At 32.4% G+C, this 17,281-nt stretch overlaps 1 protein-coding gene across 1 annotated transcript; it reads left to right on the plus strand.

Annotated features, from left to right (window-relative positions):
* Positions 1-8,704: 8,704 nt before the first annotated feature.
* On the plus strand, positions 8,705-16,787 carry LOC126879982 (U2 small nuclear ribonucleoprotein A'). Its single transcript, XM_050643434.1, has 5 exons — positions 8,705-8,907; positions 8,958-9,105; positions 10,565-10,917; positions 14,010-14,141; positions 14,441-16,787. Exons 1-5 carry the CDS (start codon positions 8,826-8,828, stop codon positions 14,470-14,472), a joined length of 747 nt encoding a protein of 248 aa, XP_050499391.1. The 5' UTR covers positions 8,705-8,825; the 3' UTR covers positions 14,473-16,787.
* The last annotated feature ends 494 nt before the right edge of the window (positions 16,788-17,281 follow it).

Raw genomic sequence — 17,281 nt, forward strand, 5'->3', positions numbered from 1 at the left:
GATTTACAGTTTTCAAAATATGATTTTTCAAAGTTTGACACTCACAGCAATTTTGGGCAATTTTCCTTGTTATTTCGCAAATATTGTTCTGTAACTTTTTTCTACGTAACGTTAGGCATATGCAATGGTACATGTAAGAGGAATAGAAATCAATTACCTTTAAAATGTTTTAATGTATAATGTTATACTTCTTTTAAAGAGGTTATCTTTTTTAAGACTTTATACTTTTAACGAGTTTTTATATTTTTTACAATTATTTTTTTTCTAGGACTATTTTTGAATAAGATATGCTTTTTCAAAATGTAATAAGTACAGTGCAACCTCGATAAGTCGGATTAATCGGGACCGCGGCTCATCCGGGTTATCGAAAATCCGGGTTAGTAGGAGAATATGGTAAAAACTAATAAAACACATATAAATAATAAATAAACACACATTATAATTGCAAAAATATGAACTTCATTTGCACAGTAAATCTAAATTACATACAGTTGTGTAGAGTATTGCGTATTTCTTGGTAAAAAACTTAGTCAAAGTGAAAAAATGTTTGTTTTTTCTGATGAAAATCGATCCGGGTTAGCCGGACTTCCGGGTTATCGGAGGCCGACTTATAGGGTTTCCACTGTACTTGCAACGATTTCTGATTTTAGGATTATTTTTTAAATTCCTCATTATAACTTTTTTATGTGATAGTGTGTTATGATTGAATCTTATTTTTTATAGGTAATACTTTGGATCCACTTGACTCGGTCGGGCAAACTTCAAAATATGGATAATATTCCAATATTTACTGTCAAAGCTCCTGCATCACAAGCTTTGCTTGAAAAAATAGACTGTAAATGTACCAAAGCATGTACAAAAAACTGCGGTTGTAGAAAGATAGGAATTAGTTGTTCAATATTCTGCAACGTGTGCATGTGCATGGGGGTACTAATTGTGGGAACTTTAAGATAACTTAGGTGTCATAGGAAGATATTGAAGCTAATGCTAACGAAGAGATGGACTTTGATTTTGAAAATTTTTTAAATGTCAACGTTTAAATAATTTTAACTAAAATGATGTTTTCTAAGACTAATGTTTATGTAATTTTTGCAAAAGAAATAATTTTAAATAATACAGGTAAAAAATTTTTTATATTAGGTATTATATGATATATAATATAATATAATATAATATTATATAATATATAATAATATATTACATAAAAATATTTTTTTATTTTTATATTATATTATAAAAAATCGTTAAAAGTATTAAACCTTGAAAAACCATAATCTCTTTAAAAAAGTCGTACAACGTTATACAGTAGACCATTTTAAAGGTAATTGATTTCTATTCCTATTACATGTACCACTGCATATACCTAAAGTTACGTAGAAAAAAGTTACAGAACAATATTTGCAAAATAACAAGGAAAATTGCCCAAAATTGCTGTGAGTGGCGAACTTTGAAAAATCATATTTCGAAAACTATAAATCTTAATTACCTCTACTAAACAACATTTTAAAGAAGAAATATGTAGGTTTTTTTTCTGCAAAGTAATGTCTATACCTATGTCCTCGTGGACAAAAGTTATGGGACGAAAAACAAAATTTCTTTCTTTTGGGTTTCTTTGTGCTTTTTCTTTTGAAAATATTTTTGTAAAAAAAGGTATCATTGACTTTAAAAAGTCATATTTAGATAGTAAATTTAACCAGGAACAATTTTTATGTAGATATGTTTGGACCAAAAGTGCATAGAACTCACCCTAATGTAACCTGTGCCCAGGGACTAATTCACCCATTTCTCAAAAACGCACCCCTTTAAATGGTAGCACTCCGCGGTTTTTTCATATATAGATGTCTATTGACAATATGAAATAATAAAACCCTGTTAACGTTGTAGTTCCTTTTAGCTATATTATTTTGAATATAATCAATAGCCTATAATTATTATAAACATGCAATTAAAATAACGTTAGTAATTGTTGTTGAATTATCGTTTTTTAAGTGTGTAGAATTATATTATTTTTCGTATAAACAAATAATACTGGAATTTATTTTATAATGGATAATTCTATCTCTATAGTGTTGTGTCTACTAAATCGAAAAATCTTATTTTTTATTCCTTTCTCTAGGATATCTCGAAAGATAAAGTTGACAGGGATAACAATTAGAGCATCTTAGGTACCCTGATGATTTATCTGACATCAGATAGAATCACAGCACGATCCGTTTCAAGAAAGTTATAATAGTGTGGATGCTGAAGAAACTTCTCACTCTTCTGATTATGATTTTGTTTTATTCTGGAAATCAAACGATGAATCGTCTAATGAATTTGGTACGGATGAATTTGAAGTAATCCCGGATGTATTTTTAGAAAAATTTGTATAAAAATTGATCACTTCCAATGAAGAATCTTCGTGAATCCGGAAAGTAGACATCTGTTGAAATGGACTGTGTAGTTTGTAGTGGGTGCTATCTAACGTCAATAGAATTAAATCAATCTGAAGCACAAATACTTTGAAATTCTTTTCCAAAGTCTTATTAGCAAAATTTAAATAACTTTTATGAATCAAATCTATTCCTAAATAAAACTATCAGCAACAAACGAAAAACAAGGAAATCAATTGTGATTGATGAAATTTCGTCCCCTAATGATAGCTTTGAAACGCGCTATCCAAATTTGCTCTCTAGTTATCCCATTTGCTGATACATCTTTAGTCGTCACAGATTTGATCGCTAAAAACGAAACGAATAAGCTATATTTTGCCGAGAATATTATTTTTGGAACCCAAATAAATGTGAAAAACTTCCACTCATACTTCCGGGCTTCCACCCAGGGTGGTAAAACGGAAAAGATCAATTTACCAAAATCTGTACTTACGTCGCAGAGAAAATGTTTCAAACAAGAAATGTAGCTGAGATAATTTTTAACAAAAATGTTTATTGCCATTTTTTGTGTGGAATGAAGCTATCTCTCAGAAACAACGTTTGAAGCTACCGGCGATTTTGAATGTAAGTTACGCGCGCGAAATCAATTTTTTGAATAAAATTGGTATTAGCTCGACGTGACGGTAAAAATTCGATAACTTTTTTGATCCAGCGTATGGACCAAAATTAAAATGCGTGTTAAAGATAAAGAGTTCAGCTTTTGCGGTCAGTTTCATAGAGGTATAGGTATATTAACATAGAATGAGCCTACCTTCCGCGCTTCCTGACGACAAGATCTCATGGACTGGTTTGCGGCATCTCTTTCTAACACATTGTATCGAGAAACTAAGATGACAGTAAAGGCCGCATCCCACCATCAAATAATTTGATCAAAATGGTTTGAGCAAACTGAAAGTGACAGTTAGTGACGTCACATCCTGAGTGTTCATTGTGGATAATAATGAAAAATTTTAATTTTAAATAAAGTACAAACAAGTTAGACAACTCAATAAAAAATTTGATCAAACTAGACTGATAGTGAGAGCACAGATTTTTAGAATTTCAAAAAACCATGATACTATAAATAAAGAGATAGTATTTTCCCGTAGCTCAAATACGTCCGCGTCCGCGCATTGATTACGTAACTGGAGACCGGAAGTTGAATTTGAATTCTTGTTAAAGTTAAATGGGATTTGTATGCATTATGTGATGAAATTATTCAATCAGGGGCATCATTTAGGCGTGCGTCCAGGGGGCATTTGCCCCCCCCCTGGCCCTGAAAATGACTGAAATTTACAGAAAATACATCAATATTCATCATAACATCATATATAATGAATTGTATATATAGTGCTTGCCCCCCCCCAAAACAAAATTTCAAATGACGCTCCTGTATTCAATTAGCAAAATAACATTAAACTTCAATGTATTCGAAAAGAATTTAGTGTCGAGATTCCAGTCAAAATAACTGTCAAAGATAAAATATAAAATACAACCGCGAACAATTCAAAGTAATCGGACAATACGAATGATTACGAACCATTACGAACTTGCCGGTCTCCAGTTACGTCACGACTTCCGGATGTGCAATGTATTATCTTGTTATTTATAGTATCATGAAAAAAACTGCAATTGTGACATCACTTTGACGTACTTCCGGAGTTTGCTCAAACTGTTTGATCAAATTATTTGATGGTGAGACGCGGCCTTAACGGGGGGGGGGCAACTGTCGCAGCTTTACTATGCGTAAGAGTGAAACAGCACTAATCCAAATAAGAAAGATAGTGTCGTCCCTTCGCTCTTAATGTCACTCTCTCTATGCTAATATATAACTCTATGGTCAGTTTCTATAAAACTTTTATTAAATAAACGTTGCGCACTGTTTGCCATTAAGGTCGAAACCATAGCCACCTTTACAAGCCATGAAGAGAAAAAGGCAACGTCGCAATTGACGACGTCGCGTCGGTAGTCTGACTAAAAATAAAATTAAAAGTAATTCCTTGTAAGTAACGCTTATTATACAAAAAAAAACAATAAGAATATAAATGGGATTCATTTTTTTCGAATCCTAAGAAAACTAATAAGTATTTTTCAAAAATTTAAACGCAGAATGAAATATTACGTTAGGACCGAGGGCCGAAAGTCCCTGAAAACTTCTATGTTTATTTTAATAAGTTACAGGGGTGAAAAACTAAGAAAATTTAGTGTGATTTTTAGTTTCAAATATGTCATTCAAAAAAAACTTAATTCATTAATTCTAAGTCATTAATTGTAAGGGACTTTCGACCCTCGGTAATAAAGTAATCTTTCATTCTGCGTTTAAATTTTTCAAAAATACTTACTAGTTTTCTCAGGATTCGAAAAAAATGATCACATTTAAAATACATTAAAACTCTTGACAGGCGTTAAAATTTTGCATTTTGTTCCTTTCCCTTAAAGTTTGTCGCACTTATTTAGAAACACCCTGAATTGATAAAGAACAAAAATCTAGTTGTTAAAGTAGGTAGCTAACTTTTTTATTATCCAACATAAGCGAATTAATAAAAAAAAAACAGAATGTTATTAAGAAAACCGGAGTCTATAGTTGGGTTTTAATTTCAGTATTTTATAAATGCCCGGTACACAATAAAAATTTAACAGGTTAGCAACAATATTATTACAGCGGTATTGCTAAAGAATTAGGCTATAACATATTAAAAAAATCACTTAAATCGGTCAATAGGTTTAGGAAATATAAGACATTAAAAATGACAAAATTTTTAAGTGGACGGATTTCTATATGCACGCAAGTTTATATAAAAAAATATTATATTGAACTAAAATCATCGTAATAACCTACCTTTTAATGTTCTTTATAATTTAGAGCACGAAATATTGTAAAATGTTTCAGTTTCTCTGTAAATACAGTGAATATTATTTAAAAACAAATGAGAACTGTCAGAATTATAGAAGAATAGACCAAAATTAATGAAACTTTCATTTAACAATGCATCAATTGCAAAATATATTCTTAAACGCAAGAACTCATTAACGGGAACCCGTTTTGATAAATTATTATTAGAGATGATAAAACACCTAAGCAAATGGAGTATTTGGATCAGTTGAGAAAGGAGCTAAATGATCGAAAGGCTAAAGGCGAGACTGATATTACTATAAAGTTCATCAGAGGAACCCCCTCTATTGTACCATCAAAAAACTGAAACAGTCAAATTTTCTTAATTTCTCTATATCTTATACTAATATTGATTCTTTAATGGCAAAACTCAATGAATTTGTTCCTTATATGGATTTAGAGAAGCCTGCTATTATGCTTATAACAGAATCCTGGCTTAAACCACATATACCTAATTCTATCATAGATGTACAAGGTTATACTATATTCCGCAACTACCGGCTTTCGACTGGAGGTGGAGTATGCATTTATGTGTTAGATTCTGTTTTTTCTCAATTTACAGTAACTGTTTTACCTTCCAATATTCCTGGCTTCGAGGCAATATGTCTTCTCTTTCATAATAAACACTTATCTTTTACGATTTGCTGTGTTTACAGACCGCCTGATACTGCTTATAATAATTATGTTCAACTTATTAATTTTTTATCCGTTCTAGCTTCAACTTACAAAAACCTAATTATTGCCGGTGACTTCAATCATAGAGATTTAAAATGGCCACATCCTGTACCTCAAAATGCTTCATCTAGACTTCTTCTTGATTTTGTACAAGATTCACATCTCCAACAAATCGTTACTGAACCAACTCGTTTCCGTTCTGGGCAGCAACCCTCCATCTTGGATTTAATTATTACTTCTGATAATGATTTTTATTACAATCTAGAATACTATCCCCCTTTTGCTAAATCCGATCATGCAATTCTTCAGTTCCAAATGCAGTTAATTCTTGTTACTGATCCAAAAAAACTATACTCATCAAGATATTTTATTGATTATAGAGGTATTAATCATGATGTGTCACTGGTTGACTGGGCTTCCGTCCTGTCGTTACCAAATGTACAGGAAAACTGGAATATTTTTCATGAACAACGTAGCAACATCATAAAAAAGAATACAAGCTCAAGACTTATAACTACATTTCCTTCTAAACCCTGGATTAATTGGGATATTCAAAGATTGATTAAGAGAAAGAAAGCTCTTTGGCAAAAGTATAGAAGATCACGTTTGGAGAATGATTTTGTTACGCATAGGAATGTTGCCAATCTATTGAAAACAAAAATTTGCAATGCTATAGGAGAAACTATAAAAAAAATATTATAGACAGCAATAATCCAGAGAAGTTTTATAAGTATATTAGAACTTCCATAAACACAAAAGTTTCTGTTCCACAATTAAAAACAGACTCAGGTGATATTACAAATGATGATTTGAAAGTGGCTACAACTTTTGCTAGGAGCTTTTACGGATCTTTTACTTTAGAACCTGATGGCCCGCTCCCAGACTTACATTATGAACCCGTAAATCATAGTTCTGTTACCTCAGTAGAATTTTCTCCTGATGATATTTTTAAAAAACTTAAAGAACTTGACACCAACAAATCTCCAGGACCAGATAATCTTTCTCCTACTTTCTTGAAATCATGTGCAAATGATCTGAAATATCCACTTCATTTGCTTATGGAACAATCATTCCACTCTGCTACTCTGCCACTTATTTGGAAAGAAGCACGGGTGAAACCAATCTTTAAGAAAGGAGATAAACTCGACCCAAAAAATTATAGGCCTGTTAGTCTCACTCCAGTTATATCCAAAGTTATGGAATCAATTATTGTGGATAATTTACACATATTTTTGAACCAGCATCAAATAATCCCGAACGAACAACATGGCTTTACCAGTGGAAGATCGGTTGTTACCAACTTGTTGTGTTGCCTAAATGACTGGACTGCCGAAGTAGATATGGGACAGGATATTGATATTATCTACTTAGATTTTAGCAAGGCTTTCGATAAAGTTCCAAGGGAAAGGCTTTTGAAAAAATTAAACAGGATTGGAATTCGCGGGCAACTGTTAAACTGGATTTCAGCCTTCTTAAGTGAAAGAAAATTTTCAGTAAGAATACAGTCTTCAAGTAGCCCCCTATATGACGTGATAAGTGGAGTCCCCCAAGGATCTGTTTTAGGGCCACTACTGTTTAATATATTTACATCGGAGCTAAAATACATCATTTCATCAAAGCTTTCGGTTTATGCGGATGACACAAAGCTGTACAACAATCCTAAAATAAACTCTCAGTGTTTGCAAAAAGACTTGGACAGCATTTCTCGATGGTGTACTGACTGGTTGCTACCGCTTAATATAGAAAAATGTGTCGTTCTTCATCTCGGCAAGAATAACCCTCGGTTAAATTATTTTATTAACGGCACCGTTTTAAAAAAGACCGATTGTCACTCTGATCTCGGCGTGTTAATAGACTCACAATTGTCCTGGACTCCTCAAACGTTGCAACAGTGTAATAAAGCCAATCGCATGGTATACCTTATTAGTAAAGTTTTTTCGTCCTGTGACAGTCGAACCTTAGCAAAATTGTATAAAACTTATGTGAGACCTATATTAGAATTTGCTAATTCAGTGTGGTGCCCGGTTCTTCAGCGTGACGTAAATATGCTGGAAAATGTACAGCGACGAGTAACACGGATCCCGTATTCATTGGTGCGTCCCTCATATGAAGATCGTTTAAGGATCATGGATTTAGTTCCATTATCCGCCCGCAGACTTAGAGGCGACTTAATTACAACATTCAATTGATTTCATTACGAAACTTCTTCACTCAGAAATTTCTTTACAATAAATACAGATGAGCGGTTAAGAGGCCATCCCAGAAAGCTAAGAAGAGAACTCTGCAGAACCAACATCAGGTTAAACTATTTATCAAGTAGGGTTGTTTATGCTTGGAATTCATTACCGGCTTATGTCGCTATGGCGCCTAGTACAAATAGTTTTAAGAATAGACTCGATAATAATTGATTGTATTTTTAATTTAATTATATGTAAGTCAGCATAAGTGTAAAACAGCTAAGTACCAAAATTTGTTTAGCTTTTAGAGTATAATAGGATTCTAATCCTCTATTCTTATTGAATATTAATAATAATAATAATAATAATAATAATTAATCGGTCTACCAATAGATGTTGCCAAGTTTAAACTTCATGGCTTGTTAAGTAAAGGTGGCTATGTCGAAACCTAAACATGAAATTTTGATTTATTCCATGGCAATTTATTAAAATATCTCAGTTGTAAAAAAGAAGTTGGGCATTGCCTGCACATTGCAATGAAGTTTACTGCAGAGCTGTCAAATATAAAGTTTGAAGTTTCATTGTTTGATGATTTAAAATTTTCTTTTTATAAAAAACACTGCTTTCTAGATCTTATAGATGTTTTAAAACACATTCATATTTAAAAAGATGGTAAAACTAACAGCAGAAATAATTCAAAACTCCATGCAATACATAAATCCAGTCAAAGATAGAGAACTGGATTTGAGAGGTAACAATCTATTTTGAGGTTAACTTTTTCCACATTTATTTGCGTTTTAGGCTATCGAATACCTGAAATTGAAAACCTAGGAGCTACAGGAGATCAGTTTGATACAATTGATTTTTCAGAAAATGATGTCAGAAAGTTAGATGGCTTTCCATATTTACCTCGGATAAAATGTTTACTGATGAATAATAACCGCATAGTGTAAGTATTTAGCTATCAGTTGTGCTATAGAGATGTGTGTACCATTTTAGTTTTGATATCGGCGATTACAGACAATCACTCCAGCACCGATTGTATAGTGGGCATACTTGGCTATAATTGCCCATCATTGTCTATGATGGCCTGTGACTGTATGTAGACGATCCGTGAATTGAATTGTCAGTTTTTGGAGACACTTCAAAGGGAATTAATTCACGTTAGACGTTGGACGATTGTGTGGACACTTACACGATCATAGACTATCACACAATCGGCCATCAACGGAGATAGTGAAGAGAAAGCATAAGGTGTTCGACACTCACAATCATTCACTACTCTCTGCTATTTTGAAGTCAATAGGCTTTTCTATGGATGCATTGAATATGGTCGAGTCTTACTTGGACCTCAGGAAACAGAGCGTCAAAGTAGACGAAAGGATCTCTGATTTTCTAAACATTTGGTCAGGGGTGCCTCAGGGCTCCATCTTAGGTCCAATCTTATCTACTCTATACAACACGAATAGGGCTATTTATCGCTTCTCATTTGTTTTGCTCACTTGTCATACGTCCTATAATAATATATCTATGTCATATGTCTTTGGTACAAAAACAATAACAAAGAAGTATCTTGTACACCAGACTATATTATATTATATTTTCTAGCGACAAATAAAGTTATAATGTACAAAACAAAAACCATGGAATTCTCAATTTTTTAAATGTGTACCTAAAACTGGACATCCTCTAAAGTCCCATTAACCTTTTGACTGCCACCCACAATCAGAGGTTATTCTCCATATGCCAGTGAAATTTTAGACCCATAAGATGAATCATATGATGAATGTGACAGTTGCGTTGCCCCCGTTGCCGGCACATAAACAAAGTTTGTCAAAACGTGAGAGGCACGTTCCTGGCACTCAATAGGTTAATATCAAAATTGTAAAAGTAAAAAATCACACTGAGAAACGAAAGTTGCCTAATAATAGGCTGAATATCTAGCAATATGTGGATAAAATTCTGTACACTTATATCCTATGCTACATTCAGAAAAGATGATTATAATTTTTTAGTGTACCTAGGCTGCGGGTATGTGCTGTCTGCATATGGCTTGATATGCACCTTCCACAGCGAAAGGGTTACATCCAAATTGCTAACTGAGTAACACATGTGCCACTAGTTAGTGACCTGTTATGAAGCATGTAGAAACTATGTATTAGTTTTTGGACAATATTTACTTACAAAACGTTCCTATTAGTTACTGTTTTTAATTTATTTTACAAAACATGCAAAATATATATTATTTTTTCCTTGCTTAAAATGAAGTAGACAGTACCAACTGATCTTCGGCATTTTTTCTTTCTTACTAGTATTTTATGCATATATATTTTATGTCTTGTGTGTTGCATGTATTATTATTATCAAAATGGGAATTTGTATATTAAAATAATGTGTTTATCTTCTAGACGTATTGGAGAACAGTTACAGGAATACATCCCCAATTTAGAAACCCTTGTATTGACTGGAAATTATTTAGCTGAACTCAGCGATATTGATCCATTAGTTCCATTAGAAAAACTCAGTACCTTAAGTTTGATGTATAACCCTATCACCGCAAAACTACATTATAGGTTATACTTGATATATAAATTACCCCAACTGAAATTACTTGACTTCCGTAAAATTAAGATGAAGGAGAGGGAAGAGGCAGAAAGGTTATTCAAGAGTAAAAAAGGAAAGGATATACAGAAAGAAATTGTGAAGAGAGCCAAGACATTTGTACCTGGTGGTAATGCAAATAGTATTGCAAAAAGTAGAGGTAAGCTAGTTCAAATAGATCTAAGAAATAATAATATTAGTCACAACAATAAAAGCTTTCCTCGCATCCTCACATATATCTGGGCCTAGGAGGTAAACTACACTATGTCATTTCGAGCAACTGTGCAGTACAGCTCTTTGAATGTTATAAAAATCTAATATAGGTATCCAATATATAACCAATTTGTATAATCCAACTAATATAATAAGTGAATTAAAAAAACTCATTGAAAACTACACAAGTTCTAGATATATTATGCTAAGGATTTCCACAGTTTTCACTGCATTCCTTCACTCAACCCTCCTCTCCAGTTCTTCCTGTTTTGCCAGTTCCCTTCCTGCAGATTTCTTCTTTCCATTGCTTTGTCCACTTCATCTCTGAAAGATCTTCAGGATCTACATCTCTTCCTTCTTCCTATCAGGTTCCACCCGTGTTATTCTGTGTATCGAACGTTTTTGGTCTGCTCTTCTGACATGCCTATACCAAATTAATTTCTTCTGTTATGTGAATCTTATTAAAAGTTAAAAATATATCTGGACCTCGGAGGTAAACTACACTATGTCGACATGGTGTTGTTTTGAATAACGTCAGTGATGTCACAATACTTCCTACCTGCTTTTTCATGAATTTTGTAAGAGAGATTTCAAACTTTTTTTAGGGTTATCTCCTGTTTTCATATGATATTTTTTGACTTGTTTTGTATTAAATTAAACTATTTATTTGCTACAAAACAAGTCAAAACTTACATATGAAAACAGGAGGTGACCCTAAAAAAAGTTTGAAATCTCTATTACAAAATTCATGAAAAAGCAGATCGGAGGTATTGTTACATCACAGACGATAAGTTCCTTTAATTCACTTATTTTATTAGTTGGATTATACAAATTGGTTATATATTATTAAAATATGGTCATATGGTCTTTCAACCAATTATGGGATATATCACATTTTTATTAACATCCTAAGTGCTCTAAACTTTGTTACAAACACACAATAAACACAGTTGCTTGAAGTGACATAGTGTTGTTTACCTCTGAGGTCCAGAATGTTTAATGTAGTTTCAACTATAAATATATATAATAATAAATGTTTAACTAAGAATTAAAATTAAGCCTAGGACAGCCTTAAGTAGGACATTTCCAAAGCCTTTGTATGTTTGAGACCCATTTGTTTGTGCCAATGGTTACGTTTCATCCATTCCACTAACAGCCGGTTTCCGAAACGTTATTCAAATCTCCGATCATCTAATCGGCTGTCAGATTTGATCAACTGTTAACCTGTGATGGGTTTCTCAAACGCCAATTATTGTAAAATTGCATGATCATAGATCATGTAATCGATGATCTGACATACGATTTGGTAGCGATACTGTCACAATTGGCTGTTATCCTTCAAAATTTCAATTATATTAACCTCTAAATCCAAACTTGTATCTTTAGATTCTAAAGGTGCATTCTCTCTTACGTACTGTCACTTTTGTTTGGAGCAAGAATTGAACGAGAGCATTTTAAAAATGAGGCTAGGTATTGTGACGAAAGTTAGAGATATAAAACAGTTTATTTATGATCTATAATATTTTATGATCTTATTTTTATTTTTGGTCTATATATTTACTTTTTATATTTATTTTTAATTTATTTACCGGCTGTTTTATTGTCTTCAAAGTTAGCTGATATAATTTCTCACACGTTTTCCCTCTTATTTACATCGCTATAATCATTATGTTCTGTTTTTAGAGCTCTGGCCTCTCAAAAAATAGCTCCATGAGTCTAGCATCCTTGTTACCTTACATTGTTAAAAGAAAAAAAAATATAAATTATATAATCAAATATAAAAATGTCCGAGATATCCATGTTCTGCAAGTTAAATAAATATTTTAAATTATTTCTTCCATAAAAAAATCTTATTTTTATTGAATAATGTGATTTATATCATTTAAATATGTGTTATTTGACAATTTTTTCCCGGAATTTGTTAATTACAGTAATTAAAAAACTAAAAAAACTCTTAACAGCCCGTTAATCGACGGATAGTCGCAGATTAGGTAACAGTCCATTTTTACCGCCGTTTGACAAGCGAAACTGGTTAATCGACCTTTAGCAGACTCAAAACACTCATGATCGGCTGTTAACTAACGATTAATCTTTTGTCAGGTGATCGACTGTTGTTAAAACTAGTTTGTTTGACGTTTCTGACGCATTTAATCTATTGTTAATCGTCGATTACATAATTTTTGAGATGATCATCCTTTCGGAAACCGGGCGTTAGTGTGATATTGTCCGATTGGGCCTTTCTGGACCCGTATGAATGTTTCTTTTGTCCCTCCCCTGGCAAGTAGGTATGCTTTTTGTTCCCTTCAATATGCGTTATTCGGCATCAATATGCCTAAATACCTAAATGCTTTGAACAGTCTCTAGGTGTGAAGCAAGTATTTGTATTAAATGCATTTATTTTCTGTTATTAGGGCTCTTCTATAAATAATATATTACTTTAGTTATCCATATGTTTAAGTTAATATCAAGTTTAAAACTGGCTATATGACTTATGTCTGTGCCAAAGAAAGTCTCTTCAAAAACAATTACTCAAATTTATTTATTTTTATTAATCGCCATAATAATATACCCTTCTGTGGTTCAGTGGTAAGAGTGCATACCTTTGGATCCAAGGGTTGTGAGTTCGAATCACACCTGGGTAGAGAATTTTTCGTTTATTATAAATTAATAAATGAAAATAGTTTCTGTTTTTGTGTGGTTGGTACTCACTGGAGGGACCACAGACGTTCGGATACAATTAGCGTCTCTTTGCAAAGACAATAATGTCGCCTTTGCAAAGTAACAAGACACTTACTCAACACACACACTACACATTACTCCCCTGACTTAGTAATAAGTTATAGTCTAAAAATCATTATGAAATTGACTAGCCAGTTGGCTGTGAAAACCAGTGCCAATAAAACACAAAACACACACAATCGACATAATATGAAAATTGAGTATCATTTCTCCAAAATGTTACATGAAATATTCATACGTTTTGACCAATCTTACATTATATAGATTATAATTTATAATATAACCAATTATTTTGTTTAGGATTGACTGATGAAGAAATCAAGAAGATCAGGGAAGCTATCAACAAAGCCAATTCACTGCAAGAAGTCGAAAGGTTGCAGAAAATATTACAGTCAGGACAAATACCCGGAAATGAATTTATTCCAAATTCTCGTAAGTAAATTTTTTACAACAACCGTTTAGTTATAGCAATTTCATTGTTACAAAATCTAGTTATAAATAAATGCACAGTGGTATATTAAAAGCAAAAAAAATCGAAAAAAAATCAACTTTAATATTTTATTAAGGCATTTTAGGTCCAATAGCCATATTTTGATCCAAATAGCCTGACCTTGGTCCATATTCGAATAGTTATGATGACTCATGCTTTATATTGTTTTAATTTATTTTTTGACTGAGTTCATGTATGTGAATTAAATACAACTGATTTCATTATGGTTTTGTTCTTTTAGGTCACAAAAATGGAACAATGGATTATAACTGAAAAATAAAAGGAGTCAGTTTCAGAAAAATTTATCTTTCAGATTTGGATTGTGTCATTTGTGATCCTTAGCAGTAAGCTTAGATTATAATTCGATAGCATATTTTATCTCAACTGGGAAATTTTAATCATGTCTAAACAGTCTTAGCCACGTCTCAAATTATCAATCCATCAGAAAATGAATTTTTTGAATATTTATACTCGATTTTTGTTTTGAAATGATACATTATTTTCAGGCTTTATATACCATAGTCCGGAATTATTTCATCCTGACCTGTCACTTATGACTGCAGCAAACAGGGCCCCCGCTACCATATGTGCAAAGTGTGCAATGCACACGGGCGTCATCCTTTAGGGGCGCCAAAACCCAGGCGTCAAAAATTTAAAAATAATTTGCAAAAAAAAAATTAATTTTAAAACAAAAGTTGAGAAATTAAATAGGATTAGGTACAGTAGGAAAAATGAAAGAATACCCATGAACGAACATATAAAACACGCTGTATTTTCCTGTCACCGTGTCACACAAAAAATTGGCCAGCGCAAGTACATGTAATAATTATTGTTACATGTACTTGCACTGGACAATTTTCTTTGTGACACGGTGACAGGAAAATACAGCATGTTTTGTATGTTCGTTCATGGGTATTCTTTCATTTTTCCGACTGTATAAATATTAAATACACACGAAACATATTTAAATTAAATGACAGCGATCTTTTAAAACGTCGTTTTGTTCTTGAAGAATGACTGACAGATCAGGATAATAAGGATAGGTATAGACTCCAATGATTTGTTTAATGAAATTAAAAAGTTATTTTCATTACCTGATGATACTGACCCCTTAAGTCTTTTACAATATATATTTGAAAACAATTTAATCTTCAACCTTCCAAACGTAACCATTTCACTAAGAATTCTTTTGACATTACCTGTATCTTTAGCTGCTGACGAGCGATCTTTTCCAAAGTTAAAATCATTTGGACAATGCTTCAAGAACGATTGCCTAGTCTAGCAATATTAGCAATTGAACAAGACATTTTTGATGGTATAAATGTTGAGATGTAATTGATGAATTTGCAACAGCAAAGTTTCAGAAAATATCGCTACTACAGCAGCTATTTTTTATTTTTCCATTGTACCTAGATATAGCCCAGTAAATGAACGTGCAATACGGCGATACCGTGTAATTTTCAAGGTGACCAACGAATTACACGAAAATTTGGATGTAGGTTCTACCCTTACCCTCCACCTCAAAGTTGGACTTGTGTCGTTGGTTGCTTTTGCTTGGGGAGTGAATATTACCCCTTCTCGGTGGTGAAAAAATATAGGTTTAAAATAAATCCAAAAATGAATAAACTGACTAATTCTAAGCAAATTTTGTTCTATAGAGTTTTGCAACTGAATCAATACTTTTTGAGTCATTTGCGAGTGAAAATGTTTATTTTTCAACAAAAAAAAACACGTTTTTAGACGGTTTTTCGTAAATAATTCAAAATCTAAGTATTTTATCGAAATATATTGTTATCAAAAATGTAGCTTATAAAAAAACGAAAAAAATGGTGTATTCATGAAGTCTATAGGCCTAGTAAAAGCAAAATTGGAGCTCATGAGAAAAACTTTCTTATTCGTCAAATTCCAAATCGAATATTTCAACGTGAAATAACCAAAAAAATTTAACACTTTTTGGGAAAAACTCGTTAAAACTTATTATGACTTCTAAACTTTAGTTTTTTGCTTTATTTCAAGAACCTACCTATCGACCTACCTTCTAAAAAATCAATAAATAAACATGAACCAAAATGCCTAAGGGACGCCAAAATCCTTTTTTTGCACACAGGCGCCAGCAGCTCTTACGGGGGCCCTGGCAGCAAATATTATCAAAAGACAATGCAGCAATGGTTGGAGCTTTAGCATCAGTCAGGAAAATAACTCTATCATTGCTGCATCGCCTCTGGTGTTTGCCACAATCGTAGACAAAACATCAGGAAGAAATAATTTCAGATCACTATGAATAAGGCAATGAATCAGAAAATGCATCATTAGTATTTTTTGAGTGTTTGAAACAGGCATGTATAAGTATTTTTCCAGTTGATTGATTTTCTCTTTGGTTTCACAAATAAAATTTAAAATACAACAAATTATATGGTCCAAATTCTGAAGACAAATCACGGAGATGTATGGTAAAGTATTTTTAAAACATTAATGTTAGTTTAACTTCTAAAAACATTTTCTTCATTTATTTGTAATTTTGTGATTAGTTGATAAGAACATGATACATGATATGATACACAATAAATTTTTGTACAAAAGGTTGAAAAGCGATATTTTTACTACATACTACCATAAAATTTTAATCAAATTGAAGCAAATTATGCCACATAAAAAACTTTTATAATAAAAATAAATGAACAAATGTCACAGTTCTGACAGAAACACACTCTTTTTGAACGTTATTGACTAAATTACTATATAAAAAAGAGTTGTTGAACTCTTGAGGCTTCTGGCTTTAATTTTGTTGACTATCTTCCTCCAAGCTTTCCATCCTTTGTTCTTCTTTCCGAATTCTGGATGCCCAACTTCCTAGACATCTTCAACCATTTCTTTTTTAATCATCTTCTCTTCTTCTGGCCCCCTTTCCTCTAATAATCATTTATATAACTTGTCTAGCATGTAGATTGATTTTTCTTCATTTAGTTTAAAGCTGCTCTTACTTCTGACACTGTAATGGGTAAAATAATTTCAATCCTGATTTATTAGACCATAGTCTAATAAAATATGGTCTAACAAGGTGAAGCTGAACACAAAGTTAACA

The sequence above is a fragment of the Diabrotica virgifera genome, chromosome 2 (genome assembly GCF_917563875.1).
Source record: "Diabrotica virgifera virgifera chromosome 2, PGI_DIABVI_V3a".
Taxonomy (NCBI): Eukaryota; Metazoa; Arthropoda; class Insecta; order Coleoptera; family Chrysomelidae; genus Diabrotica; species Diabrotica virgifera.